The following is a 13,873-nucleotide window of genomic DNA, read 5'->3' on the forward strand; positions in this document are numbered from 1 at the left end:
CAAAACCAGTACCACCTGGGTGACTCTTACACATTACCACGTCCTGCTGCAGTACAAGGTACAACCTTAGCTATCCCTGGAACACAGTCTCTTTGCTCTCAAAAAAACACTTCCCAGAAGATGTCACCTCAGTGATGCTGGTCTCTTCTTAATCACCGCTAATTTCTTAGCTTCAGCTAACCAGCATCAATAGTCCCAGTAATGCAAAGTTTTAACTTTAGTAGTTCTGGTATCTTGTTAATCACAGCTGATACTTCAGCCCCAGCTAACCAGAACCACAGAATCTTCACATTCAAAACAACATGGCCCTGATAAGTGCCTTTAATCTTCCCTCTGAAATTTCACAAGCCAGGCCTCCATCTCTGCACTGTTCTCAACATGGTCTTCCAAGCTCCTACACAACATCCCATAGAGCTCTTAACAACTAATGACTCTTCTAGCTCAAAGTTCCAAAGTCCTTCCACAGTCCTCCCCAAAACATGGTCAGGTTGTCACAGGAATACCCCACTATGCTGGTACCAATTTGTCTTAGTCAGGGTTTCTATTCCTGCACAAACATCATGACCATGAAGCAAGTTGGGGAGGAAAGGGTTTATTCAGCTTACTTCCACATGGCTGTTGATCACCAAAGGAAGTCAGGACTGGAACTCAGGCAGGTCAGGAAGCAGGTGCTGATGCAGAGGCCATGGAGGGATGTTCCTTACTGGCTTGCTCAGCCTGCTCTCTTATAGAACCCAAGACTTTCAGCCCAGGGATGGCACCACCCACAAGGGGCCCTACCCCCTTGATCACTAGTTGAGAAAATGCCCTACAGCAGAACCTCATGGAGGCACTTCCCCAACTGAAGCTCCCTTCTGTGATAACTCCAGCCTGTGTCGAGTTGACACACAAAACTAGCCAGTACAGAGGGTGTGTGTTATACAGGCACATTCAGTCTAGCTGCTGGCTATCTCTCTGGCTGTAGTTTTTAGTTCTTAGCAGAATGAACCGAGCAAGCTTCATTTGCTCTCTCCTCTGGGGATTTACAAGCATTATTCCTTATGCCTGGAATAGCCGCAGCCTCTCTACCTGTTCTGTTGGCCCAGTACCGCTGCTTACAGCAGATCTGCTTAAGATCGTCTCCTTCAAGAAATTCTCTTTGACCTCTTAGTGTGACTGGGTGCTTCTACCATGAGTCCCAGAGCACCCAAAACCTAGCTCAGCTCTTTTTTTCTTGGAGGATTCCTGGACCCTTAGCTATGACAGAATGAGCCAAGCCAGACTAGGGTTTCAGGCTTCGGGTGTCAGCAGAAGTCTCTTGTACTGAAATACAAGATTAAGTTTTACTTTTTCACTGCAGCCAGACAGGCTTAAAGTACGTGTGCCATACCACCACCACACAGTCATCATTTTCAGCATAATGATTTGAACGATTCCAGCCTGTATTTGGCTGGTTCCTCACAGGCACACTGTTTGGTGGGCCTGGGATTGTTTGTATTTATTTATTTTGTGTGATGTGAGCATCCTCTGTCACTCTGGGTGTATTAAAGCAGCAGAAGTCTGCAGACTCACAGCATTGAGGGGTGTTCTCTTTGATGTTAACATTGTCCCCTACCAGATAGCAGAACTGTTGGAAAGCTCTGACCCTGCCTTGGAAGGATCAAAGCTGGAGGACAGAGCTGGGCCTTGCTCTGACAACAGGCTCCAAAGTGACACTTAAATCTTATTAAGGTCGAATGACCTTTTGCAGAGTATCGGAGCTTTCCAAATGAGCCACAGCATTGCGTCCTGGTTAATTTTTACAACTTTTTTAATGGGACACATTAGCACTGTTATAAACCTTGTTAATTAAGCAATAATCTCAAATGCTCCCTCGCAGAGGGATACATTCCCAGCAACTGCAGGTGATTAATAAGTTAGAGTCTAACAAAAGCCTTTTCATCAACCTGAGGGGCCGTTCAGAGCTGTTATCCCAGGAAATGAAGCTGATTGGAATCCTGTGGGGGCCTTCCTGAACACATTCCTCAGTGTGTGCCCTTCTCTTTCTTCTTCTTCTCAGGGGGTCATCATACCTCCCTCTGGTCGTTTGCTTTTCTGTCCTCTTTTATTGTGTTGAAGACCACTGGAGAGACAGAACTCCCTGGGCTATCTGATTTGAGACACCACTGGATATACACAAGTATCCTAGGTTTTTCCGAGAGGAACCTGGGATTAGAGCCATATTTGAGCCTGAACATTTCTTGACATACGTCTCCCTGATTTAGATTAGGTCCAAGCAAGGTTGCTTGACTGTTAATATGTTCCTGACTTAGGGAAGTGGGGGATGATTGGATTTTATCAGATCACAATCTATACTTCCGTAGGAAACTCCACAGGCATAGGAACAGAGTGCTAGGTAGACTTCAGTCTCTTCACTCAGCTGGGTAGTTACAAGCACAAGAGAATGAGCAGGACTTAAGAAGATGAAAATTTGAGCCAGGATCTTCTGGGAAGAGAGGACAAGGACACTTGCCTTGTGGATGCTTTGTAAGGGAAGGGATTGTAGGTAGACAGAGCAGACCTGATGAGAGCAGACCTGATGTCCATCTTATCAGTCAAGTGAAGATAGAGGAACTGGACACTCAGGGTGTTCAGGAGGCAGTGGAGGCCATGTAAGGCATATTTGTGTAAAATTCCTCTCAGTGGAGAGGAAGAGGTAGCCCAGAGAAAGTAAACTTGTGGCGCACATTCCTGCAGCATGGATAGCAAGAGGAGGTGGGCCCTACCTGTACTTGGAAAGGCAGGAATTGGGGAAGCAGCAATGGATTCTGACATGAACTATCCCCTCACTCTAGTCTCCAGGCTGCTCCTGTGTGATTAGAAGGCTTAGCACAAGTTAGTCTTACAAGCTGTGGGTTGACAAGGTTGTGGTCATCCATCATTATTCCTTATAGTTAGACCATCACTTGGTTTTCTACATGAGGAAACTTAAGAGCAAAGAAACTACAATTTTACCCATGGTTATGCACCCTACCCATACCATGTCCCTTTGTGTCTAGAATATATTTGGGTGATTTGTGTGTGTGTTTGTGTGTATGTGTGTGTGTGTTTGTGTGTGTGTGTGTGTGTGTGTGTGTGTGTGCGTACGAGCATGGACATATATGCACATAGAGGCTAGGGATCAGTCTTGTTTCTCTGGTGCCATTTACCCTATTTTTTTGAGATAGGTCTCTTCACTTGCCTGGAAATCAACAATTATTCTGAGCTAGCTAACCAATGAACCTCAGGAATCTACTTCTCACCACCTTCAATTGCTTGTATTACAAGCATATACCACCATGCCTGGCTATTTTTGTATGAGTTCTAAGGATGGAACTTGTGTCTTCCTGATTTAAGTCTAGAACTTTCCCAAATGACTTATCTCCCTACTTGTTATATCTAGAATTTTTATATCTTCTCTGTTCCCTGGAAAATCTTTCATTCTTTCATTCAACATATATTTATGTAGTCTTTATGTATGTGTATGTGTATGTATGTATGTATGTATGCATGTATGTATGTAAGCTCCTTTATCATTCACTTCACTAAGCTCTGAGAAATTAATACTTGCATAAATATAAACTAATTTTAAGAATCCCACATGGGTATTATATTTTTTATTGTTTGAAAGGGGCTTACTTATGTTCACATACTTCTTGACATCTTTAGAAAAGCTACTGTACAGTTAGTTGGTTGTCCTAGTCAATGACGTGGGAATTCTAGGGAAATAATTTGTACCAAATCTCTAGGCTGGGAGACCCACTGAAAATCAGGCTTTAATCAGGCCTTGTCCAAGCTAGCTCTGCCTCACCATAGCAAATAGTAGGTTCTCTCAGAGAGTAGCTGTCCTAAGCCTCATTAGTAGTCACTAGTAAAAATGACTCCTTCAAACACAGAAGTCTTCAGGATGTGACAGTGTGGAGTGCTGTTGAAGTTACAGGGCAACCAGTACTTACTGCATGCATGACCACTCAGAATGGCAGCCAGCACAACTTAGTTGAGCAGGCATCACCCAGTAAAGCCGAGAAGCGTACTCCTTACTGTTCAGCATTGCCATGCCTGTGCTGCTAACTAGAGAGTTTCTTGGATAAATGCCCTCAAATATTAGCAAGGCTATTTGCAATTGCAAAACCCAGTAGCCATGGACATTCAGATGCACAGTTAAAAATAGCATAAAATCATACAGTAGAGTACTTCTGGTCAGTGAAGGTAGGTGACCTTCACTGGGTGACCTGCAGCTGTATACTGCCATATTGTGTGTCCCACTGAGTAAAATCAGCAAGTCAGACCGATAGACAGATGGGCACATTTATTAAAAAGCCAAAGACAGGAAAAGAAAATGTTTAGGAACATATACCCACATGATAACATTAAGAGATTTTTTTAGACAGGCGGTGGTGGCACACGCCTTTAATCCTAGCACTTGGGAGGCAGCCTGGTCTACAAAATGACCTCCAGGACAGCCAGGGCTATGTAGAGAAATCCTGTCTCGAAAAACCAAAAAGGAGAGAGAGAGAGAGAGAGAGAGAGAGAGAGAGAGAGAGAGAGAGAGAGATGTTTTTATAAGCAAAAGGAAAATTATGAGAGTGGTTACCATTGATAAAGATGGTTAAGATGGAGAGCTCAACATCCAGGGCTTTTAGAGGAATGTGGTAATTCAGGCTTATCAATAATTTTAAAGAGGATCTCACTATGTAACTCTGGCTGGCCTAAACTCAATATATAGACCAGGCTGGCCTCCGACTCACAGAGATCCAACTGCCTTTGCTTCCTGAGTGCTGGGATTAATGATATGTACCACCTGGATGATGTACACCTGGATTTTTACCATTATTTTTAAGTATACATTTATAGTGTTTAGCTATACTTTACGGCAGGACTTTAGTTAAATAATCATGTAAGATAATGTGAACAGTTATTTGGAAGCGTGTCAACAGGCATATCCTCTCTCTTCTCCTTAAAGGACTTGTTCTCAAATTCATCATTAATCCTTGACCTTCCTGTCTCTTCCTTCTGTCTAGAGTGTCTGTATGACAGAATAGCGCAAGAAACGGTGGATGAAACGGAGATCGCGCAGAGACTCTCCAAAGTCAATAAGTACATCTGTGAGAAAATCATGGATATCAACAAATCTTGTAAAAATGAAGAACGAAGGGAAGCCAAATACAATTTACAATAAACTTTAAATTTTTTTCATAATGCCTTTGCATTTTTCTTGTGTGGTGTATGCATTTCAGGTGCTGGTGCCATCCAAATAGACTACACCAGACATGGCTGTGTCTGGGCAGGGGGCCTTGGCGGCACTGAGGTCAGTGTCTTATTCTGAACTTGGACTTCCTACTTCAAAGAAGGCAGATGGATTCACTGAGACTCAGCATGAGGCTCAGCACGAGCCTCATGCCATCACCAGTGTCGTTATGGAATGGGAAAAGCACTTTTCGCAGGGCCGTAAAGCATGGCCACAATGCAAACTGTTATTTTTACCATCGGAGGACACCTCTCTCTGCTCCTCTATTTTGTTCTATAATAAAATTCCATTAATTCTTGATGTAGACAGTTGTTCTCATTTTTTTTTTATAATATTAAATGTGTGGTAGAGGTGACTGGTGTTGCATGTGGCCTTCAAAGGCTTCTCTAGGGAAAAACATTTCGGGTGAGGGACAAAGATCCCTTAAAGGCCATGGTTCCTGGTAACAGCTCTGAGGAGCAGTCTCAAATCTTATTACACTCTGACTTACATGGGCCAGTCTTGGACCACTCAACTTTCCAAGATGATCTGAGATTACTATCTGGAAGATGCTAATAATCAGCTTCCCTGATTTATTTGAGCCTGTCTTTGTAAAGAAATGGGTACCGGGAGTCTAATAATATTGCAAGGTGCGGTACGGAGTTGCATCCAGAAAATAAGCTATGTTGGTGGCTATCGGTTTGTTCATTCTCTCTTTTGTTTCAAATAATCTTTCAGGTTACATAATCGTTAATCTGCTTCTTTATTCAGTTGCTGGAACCTTTCAGTCTCCAGCACATGTTTTTTGTAAACTACCCTCCATCTTCTTGTGGACTTGCTCTTTTCTTTATGCAGTGCCAATAAAGTAAGTGTGGCATTTTGGAAAGGGCAAGGGCTTTGGACAAATGCTTCTAGGTTCTAAGCCTGGCTCTCCAGCTTACTTTGGCATTAACATAACCTCCTTGTGCCTCTTCTTTCTGTTCCATAAAAGGAGAATACCTGCCTCCCAGAGTTGCTATAAGGATTAGAGATAAAATAGATAAAGAGCTCAATAAATGTCAGCAATTGTTAACTACCAATTTTTTATTTTATTTTGGACTTTTAGACACTGGTGGAAAACTTTGATCTGTAGTTCTTGAAACTCTTTCTTAATTTGATGATCTATTAACAAAAGCTCAAGGTTGAATAGGTGCAGTGGGGTGCCACTCTGAGACCCTGTATTTCAGTAAATCCAATAATCCTTTGTAATGTAATAATGAATTTAATAATCCATTGTGAATGAGTGTGTGCTTACTGTGGTAGATATAGACAAGAATTTTCCTTCTGTAAGTGTTTTCCCCACTCTCTGTAAAGTGGCTGTGTGATCTTAATACAAAGGCATAACTTTTCAAAGTCCTTATCAGTAGATTGAGGAAATTAGGCAGTGTGAGGAATGATAGGAGCTGGTTACACAGCAGGACGTGTCTACATGTGAAATGTGTTGTTTAACTCATTCCACGGGCTTGACTACAGGACAATCTGATGGAGGCATTTTTTCAATTGACAAACCCTCTCCTCAGATGACTCTAGCTTGTGTCAATTTGACAAAAAAAAAAAAACAATGCTAGCCAACACAGTTGAGTTTGAAGTCAGCTTGAGCTACATACAGAAGACCCTGTTTTTAAAAAAAAAACAAAAAAACAAAAAAACAAAAAAATAATAATAGTAAAATAAAAGATATGTTTACTTTTATACCATTAGGCAGCTGGAGCCTAAGTGATACAAAATGCCCAAGTGTCACCATTGACCTCCAGTTTTTCCCTAAGCATGAGAACACCTGTGGACGCTGTGTATTTCCCAAAGACTAATCCACTACACCACTACCTCCCCGGTGCTTTGTAATTAAGTGGGGAGACTGCACAGAGCACTTTGTGTAACTTATGCATATGTTGGGGACAACAGAACTGTGACAGACTGGGTCCTGGGTTCAAGTCCTTGTTTACTACTGTCTGTTACTGGACTCTAATAATGATCCCTAATTCAGAATTGTGTGGAGGGGAGTCCAGATACTACCTGAAAAGGGGTTTTGTAAATCATGCTTCCCATCTACCGTTTCCTATAGACTGTTTGAAATGTTTCATCTTTAGCTGATAGTGCTGTTCAAAACGGTTCTGGAAACTTCATAAGACGATGCCTAAATAGCAGAGATTAGACATTAGGAGCAAGCCATTGAAGCTTATACCCAATCCCCAGTTCCTATTGGGTGTTCAACTTCCTGATCCACCATGTGATAGCCTCTACCACATGCTCCCACCATAATCTAAGCCCCTCCCTCATGCCTTTCCCACTATAGTGAACAGAACCCATCTGCAATGTGAACCCAAAATGAGCTGTTTATCTCTTGTCAATTTGACACAAACCTAGACATACCTGGGAAGAAAAACTCTCAACTGAGGGATTGCATCCCACAGATTGGCCTGGTGGCAGGTCTGTGGGTCATTGTTTTGATTACTGATTGTTGTGGGGGGGGCTCAGCCCACTGTAGGCAGTGCTATTCTTAGGTGGCTGGCCCTGGACTGTATAAGAAGTATAGCTGAACCTGAATCTGGAAATGAGCCACTAAACAACATTTCTCATAGTCTCTGCTTCAGTTTCTTTATCTAGACTTCTGCCTATTTACACACGCGCGCGCGCACACACACACACACACACACACACAGAGAGAGAGAGAGAGAGAGAGAGAGAGAAAGAGAGAGAGAGAGAGAGTGTGTTAATCATCTTTACCGTGTAAGGCAGAAGGAAGTTAGAAATTAGACGTGGATACAACAAGGAAGCATGTTTTTCAGTGCAAGGCTGAGGAAGCAGGGGTTGTTTTGTATACTTAATTACACTGACAGGGATGGTGGTAAGAGTCCCTGGAATGTTCCTGGTACCTTAACCATTCCTAAATGAAAAGGGCTCAGAAAAGGTTGAGTGATGTCTTGGCTAAGGAGCTAGAGCTTCTTCTCTAGACCAGGCTGGCCTCAAACTCAGATATCCACCTGGATGACAAGGTTGTAACTCAAGGCAGAAGTGCTGGGATTAAAAATGTGGACCATCAACTCCCCTGCATCCCTCCTTAGCTTCTACAGTTGGGTTCCTTTGATTTTTATGGTGGGATAGTGTGTCTTATTGGGCAGGAGTGGCCACATTGAGTTGACAGAACCTGAGTAAGTCTTCACAAGTCATGGTCCCAGATTCCTTCAAGTGAGACAGGAAGGTAGAACTCTGTATTTCTGGCTGAAAGCCAAGTACTTCCTCTTATCACGGGCTTCTTGACTGTCACGTGGAGTAAACAGCATCTAGTTCCTGGGCTCTCAAGAAGCCTATGGAGCTAACGGAGGTGCTGTGGCATGAGTGACTAAATGGCCATCAAAGCTAATGTTGTGATTCATAACCTTCTTTCCTGCCCTCTGCCTAGTCCTATTCAATCCCTTCTCTGAGAATGCCCTTCTCCTGTCTCTAACCTGCTGCCCCCTTGTGCTGAGTTTGTAGCTTCTACACACACACACACACACACACACACACAATGTTTTTGGTTCCTTGGATATCTAGTGCAAATTCTGCATTTGTTGGGACCTGGGATTCAGGCTGACTCACTTCACACTTCTAGCTTCACCCACCAACCTCAGTCCCTGCCCCCTGTCTCCTGGCCCATTTATAGCTCCTTGGAATTTTAGATCATTTATAAATAAGACTTGATGGAAATGTTTGTGTTGACATTCCTTTTAAGATTTCATTTGTTTTCTTAGTGTGGTTTCTCCTCAGCCAAAAGGAATGTCAGTTGCATTAGTCTTTATGCTTGTAATGGGTGTAACCACTTTTAAATTTTTCCTCTCAACTTAGTTGGAAAAAAATTGTTTTATTATATTTTCATGTTTATTGTTGAGACTGAAATCACTTCAGAAATTTATTTTTTCTTTATAGAAAAGAACAACTTTTTAAAAACCATGACCATGTTTAGTAGACTCTATTTCCTTGTCTTCTCATTTGTTTACTGTGATCATAAAAGGTGTGCTTTGGTATCCACAAACACAACAAAAGGCTTTTCTTATCTTTTACTGTGGAGGGATTGACCAGTGTCTGTCAGAAAGCTTTACAAGATCATGGAGCCTGTAGGTCAAAGATGATCTTACAGATGTCCCCTAGATGTCTTTTGCATCATAATACTCCTTAACATAGCTCCACACCCAGACTTAACAGCCATCTTTCAACCCAACAGTTCATGTGAGTCCATCATTGAAATGTTTCTCAGTAGAGCTAAAATTTCCTTGAGATTTCTTATGTGTCAAATCATCTCTTTATAATCACAAATGCTCCTTCTACTGATGGCTCTTTGCAGTGTTCGATATGACATTATTGCCGTGGCATATTTCACCAGCCAATTCATAGTACAGATGTTATTCTTCCAGGTCTCAGTGTATGTGAGAATGGGGACACTGGGTTTAGAACATCCTATATTAGTCAGGCAGTGGTGGTGCATGCCTTTAATCCCAGCAGAGGCGGGTTGATTTCTGAGTTTGAGGCCAGCCGGGTCTACAGAGTTCCAGGACAGCTGGGGCTATACAGAGAAACCCTATTTTGAAAAAAGAAAAAAAAATTCTATATTGTATCACTGATTCTTGGCCTTTTTAGTATGTGACCTTGAACATGTTCTTAACCTTTCATATTACAGTTTGGTTTCTCTTGCTGTGATAAAACATTGACCAAAACCAACTTGGGGAGAAAAGAATTTATTTCAGCTTACAGTGTATAGACTATAAAGACAGAGAGCCAGGGCAGGGGTTCAAGACAGGAACCTAGAACTGGGAGCTGAAGTACAGACCATGGAGAGATGCTGCTTACTGGCTCAATTCCCCTGGCTTGCTTACCCTAACTATACATATATGTAACCCAGAACCACCTCCCCAGGAATGGCACAGCCCACAATGGGCTGGGCTCTCCCATATCAATCATTAATCAAGAAAACACCCTATGGATTTGCATATAGGCCAATCTAATGGAAGAATTTTCTCAGTTGAGGTTCCATTCTCTCTGATAATCCTAGCTTGTTGCAAGTTTATGAAAATCAGTGTTCTCTTTTGGAAATGTGTATATCTGCCTCACAGAATTGTGTCAATGATATTGTGAGAAAAACCCTTACTTTTGCATCATCCTGGTTCATTAGAACTCTGAGCACTATGGCTGCTCTTTCAGGATATATTTCCAAAGACAAGACCAGGGATGGATTCTGGGCTCTAGGAAGCATCCAATCCACAGGGCATCGTTACCTCTGATTCTGAAAATTTGAGTCAACATCCTTAGAAAAAAAAATTGCCTGTTGCTGGGCTAGACAGAGAACTTACAGACTAAGGTAAGATTCAGAATGTGTTCAGAGACATCACCCAATCCTCCTCCCTGTTTTGGGCCAGTGTCCTTATTCCTGTAGTTGTCCATGTTGCAGCAGGGTGTGAATTTTGAAGCCAAAGCAACTCCCAGTGGATACAGTCTTGACTTCAATATGTATTTAGTCTTTCTCCTACCTATATCACTGTGCCCCTATGCTGTCGTTATGGTAACTGCACTGACTTGCTATTTGCCTGCCTGTAGTCCCAGCCCTGGTAAATGTGGAGTCTTTTTGTTCCCTTATTCTGGCCCCTTTTATCATAACAGCTCTCCAGTCCCACTCCTACCCCAAGTCATGTGGATTTTTGGAATATATTTCTTAAATGAAGTGCAGGATTTTGCATTCATCCCTGTCACATTTCATGCTGTTGGGGGCAGTCCAACATTCCAGCTGGTTGAGGTCTTCTTCTCCAGTTTTGTTTAAGTTACAAAAGAAAACCCCAAGGAGAGCCAAAAAAAGAAAAAAAGAAAGAAAGAAAAAGAAAAAGAAAAACCTAAAAAGAAAACCCAGCCATAATCCCAAGAGCCAAACCCCAGTTCGAGGTCATCCTTTCCCCTCATGCTTCTGCCTCCATGCTCTTCTGACGAATGCAAGCACCACCCCACCACCTCAGCACGCTATGCTGTGGCCTGGCTGGCACAGCTGCCATCTTACTACCCTTCCTGGCCCTGGGCCAATGTTACTTTCTTAACTCATTGTATGGTTTGTGGAGTGTAGCTTCTTGCTATTGGGAATTGCTGCCTGGGCCATCTTTTATATTGTTTCTGTTCCGCTGTTTTGTTTTGTTGTTTTTTTATTTGTAGAATAAATCCCAAGGAGTGAAATAATTGGATTAAAAGACAAGAGCATCTTTAAATTCCTCCCCATGTGTCACTGTGTTGCCTCCCAAAGGACTCAGCCATATTTTAAGCAGAGTAAGCAACATGTATGTGCCATTTCCCAAGAGTATTGCCTGTATTTGGAATATTCAGAGTTTGGCAAATTAGCGTTCTACATAGATATACTGTTTCAACTTCTTCCTTTTGTGAGATGCATAAATATGACCCTTTGCGTCCTTACCAAGTTACTCATCATAATTTAATGTTGTCCTCCACTAGAGACCCCTGTGAATTATCTCACTAACAAACATTCTTTGAACTGAATTATTTCAATAATTCTAACATTGTTTTTAAAATTTTTAAACTATTTTAAGTGTGTGTGTGTGTGTGTGTGTGTGTGTGTGTGTGTGTGCCCACACATGAGTACTGGTGCCTGTGGAGGCCAGAAGTGCTGGTTCCCCCTGGATCTCTTTTAGATAAAAGGAAGTTTATTACACAACCTAACAACTGCCTACCACCTGCAACATTGTTGGGAGCACAAAATGAAGAAGTAGAATAGGAAGCTACTGGAAGAGGCTGGCTGGGGTGGGGGTTGTAGCTCCCCCCACCCCCATTCCATACCGAATGGCTCTCCTTTCTCTGACCCCTCCTCTCACCAAATACCATGCTATCTGGGGAGACTACTCTAACTCTGGTGCTCTGCACAGTGATGCTAATTTCCAGACTTGGGTTTCCTCCTCTGTGGGCAACTCCAGTCACACCTTACTTGATGGTCTGCTCACAGGATTCATTGAATATCTAGTGAACAAAACCTAGCCAAAGTAAGACCTCAGGTCGGGCCTATGAGGTGTGGTGCCTCAGGTACTCAGCAGTATGCAACCCATGACCTCACCGCACATGTACATCCCCAACAAACGAAGAACTGTTCTTATCTGATGGGTTAGCTGCCGTCACTATGCCTCTTTCAGAAGTGTCTTAACCCAGACCTTTCTTGACAAGATGGTTGTCTCTCTGTGTGCACAGAAACTATGCCTTTCATCTGTGGCCTCTGCTTGGCAGCCATGAGGTCTTGGGAGGGTGGGAGCTTCTCAGCCTGCACTAAAGACCCCTCCCCCAACACCGTTCCATCCTCAAACTCCCTGGCACTGTGTGTCCATCTCTCTCGCGGAACTCTAAGCCATTTAAGGTAGGAAAACCATGTGTTTGTATTCTGTTTCCCTGGTCTTCTCACAGACTCTAAGAGTAGGGACACAGTTCTGTCTGCTGAAGACATAGACCTTGAGGATCAGAAGCGCCCTTCATGGGTAGAGAGGACCGTGGTGTCATCCTGGTCTTGTTCTCACAGGTCAAAGTTTGGCAGACTTCATTAGGACAAACAAGAAGGAAGAGGTTGAACTGGTGAGTTTGAGAACTCTGACCCTTCTCGCTTGTGTTTACCCCGGGCTCTCGCACTCAGCAGCTCTGAGACCTTGGGCAGGTTACTTCTTTGATTCAGTATTCTCTTCCATAATAGGCCCTTTCTGGGTGACTCTTGGATCCATAAAACGGCAGAGCTGTAAGGTGCGCCTAAACTTGGCCATGATGCTTCTTCCTGGGCTTCTCAGCGGCACTTTTGCTAGATCAGTCAGCCCTCTGGCCCCGAGATTTGTCTGCCACAAGAGGCAGATTTCTTAGCTTTAGAAGAAAGAATAAAAAAGTCCACACTTAGGGATGTTGCCAGAAGCATTAGGCACACAGGGCAGGCAGGTGGGGTTTCCTCATATACTCCTCCCTGTGGAGTGGATGCCAAGCCCTTAGCTGGGAGCAGCACATGCTACCTGTGTGGGACTTGGAACTGATGGCTTCCCTTCCTTTCTGTGAACTCGGTTATAACACACAGGACTGTTCCAGCCTTTAAAGGCAGACGGGGCCCTAACAGCATCCTGGGATTCACAGAGCACTCCAAGGGGGAATCCAAAGGGTCCTCCAGCTCCCATTACGAAGCGAAGCCAAGCCTTTAATGCTTACTTGCCTTCCTGAACTATCAGGAAGCCCCAAGTCTGGCCTCATAGAGGCCCTCAGCTGGAAGAGGAGACTGGAGCTCATTTTGCCAATGAGCCTTTTAAGTTATTTTCATTTTGCTGACTCACACTTTTCTGAGTTAAGGAGCTTTGGGAGATGGTTCTAGGCAATTTAAGCAGAAAGCCTCATTGGCTGCAATCTCTGGGAAGGGAAGAGATTTAACACTGTGTGGCTCCCTCACTATTTCTAGGTATGGGTTTTGGAGTGTTTCTACTCTTCAGAGAGCTTAGCCCATGTGCTGGCTACTCTGTGTCAACTTGAGACATTCTAGAGTTATTTGAAAGGAGGGAACCTTAACTGAGAAAATGCCTCCATAAGGTATGGTTGTAAGGCATTTTCTTAATTAGTGATTGATGGGGAGGGACC

The 13,873-nt window shown here is 43.2% G+C and overlaps 1 protein-coding gene across 10 annotated transcripts in view; it reads left to right on the forward strand.

Moving 5' to 3' along the window:
- Nucleotides 1-13,873, forward strand: part of LOC116096412 (BEN domain-containing protein 5) — a 1,197,642-nt gene that overhangs the window by 967,769 nt on the left and 216,000 nt on the right. For 3 of the 10 annotated variants that reach the window (XM_031378200.1, XM_031378206.1, XM_031378207.1), the window contains one exon: nucleotides 5,019-5,549. The exons of the other annotated variants lie outside the window; for them this stretch is intronic. In XM_031378200.1, coding sequence (XP_031234060.1) covers nucleotides 5,019-5,176 — 158 coding nt within the window. In that variant the 3' untranslated portion in view covers nucleotides 5,177-5,549. Of the gene's footprint in view, nucleotides 1-5,018; nucleotides 5,550-13,873 lie in introns of those variants that run through there. 10 annotated transcript variants of the gene reach the window in all.

Source organism: Mastomys coucha, unplaced genomic scaffold, assembly GCF_008632895.1.
Source record: "Mastomys coucha isolate ucsf_1 unplaced genomic scaffold, UCSF_Mcou_1 pScaffold18, whole genome shotgun sequence".
Taxonomy (NCBI): domain Eukaryota; kingdom Metazoa; phylum Chordata; class Mammalia; order Rodentia; family Muridae; genus Mastomys; species Mastomys coucha.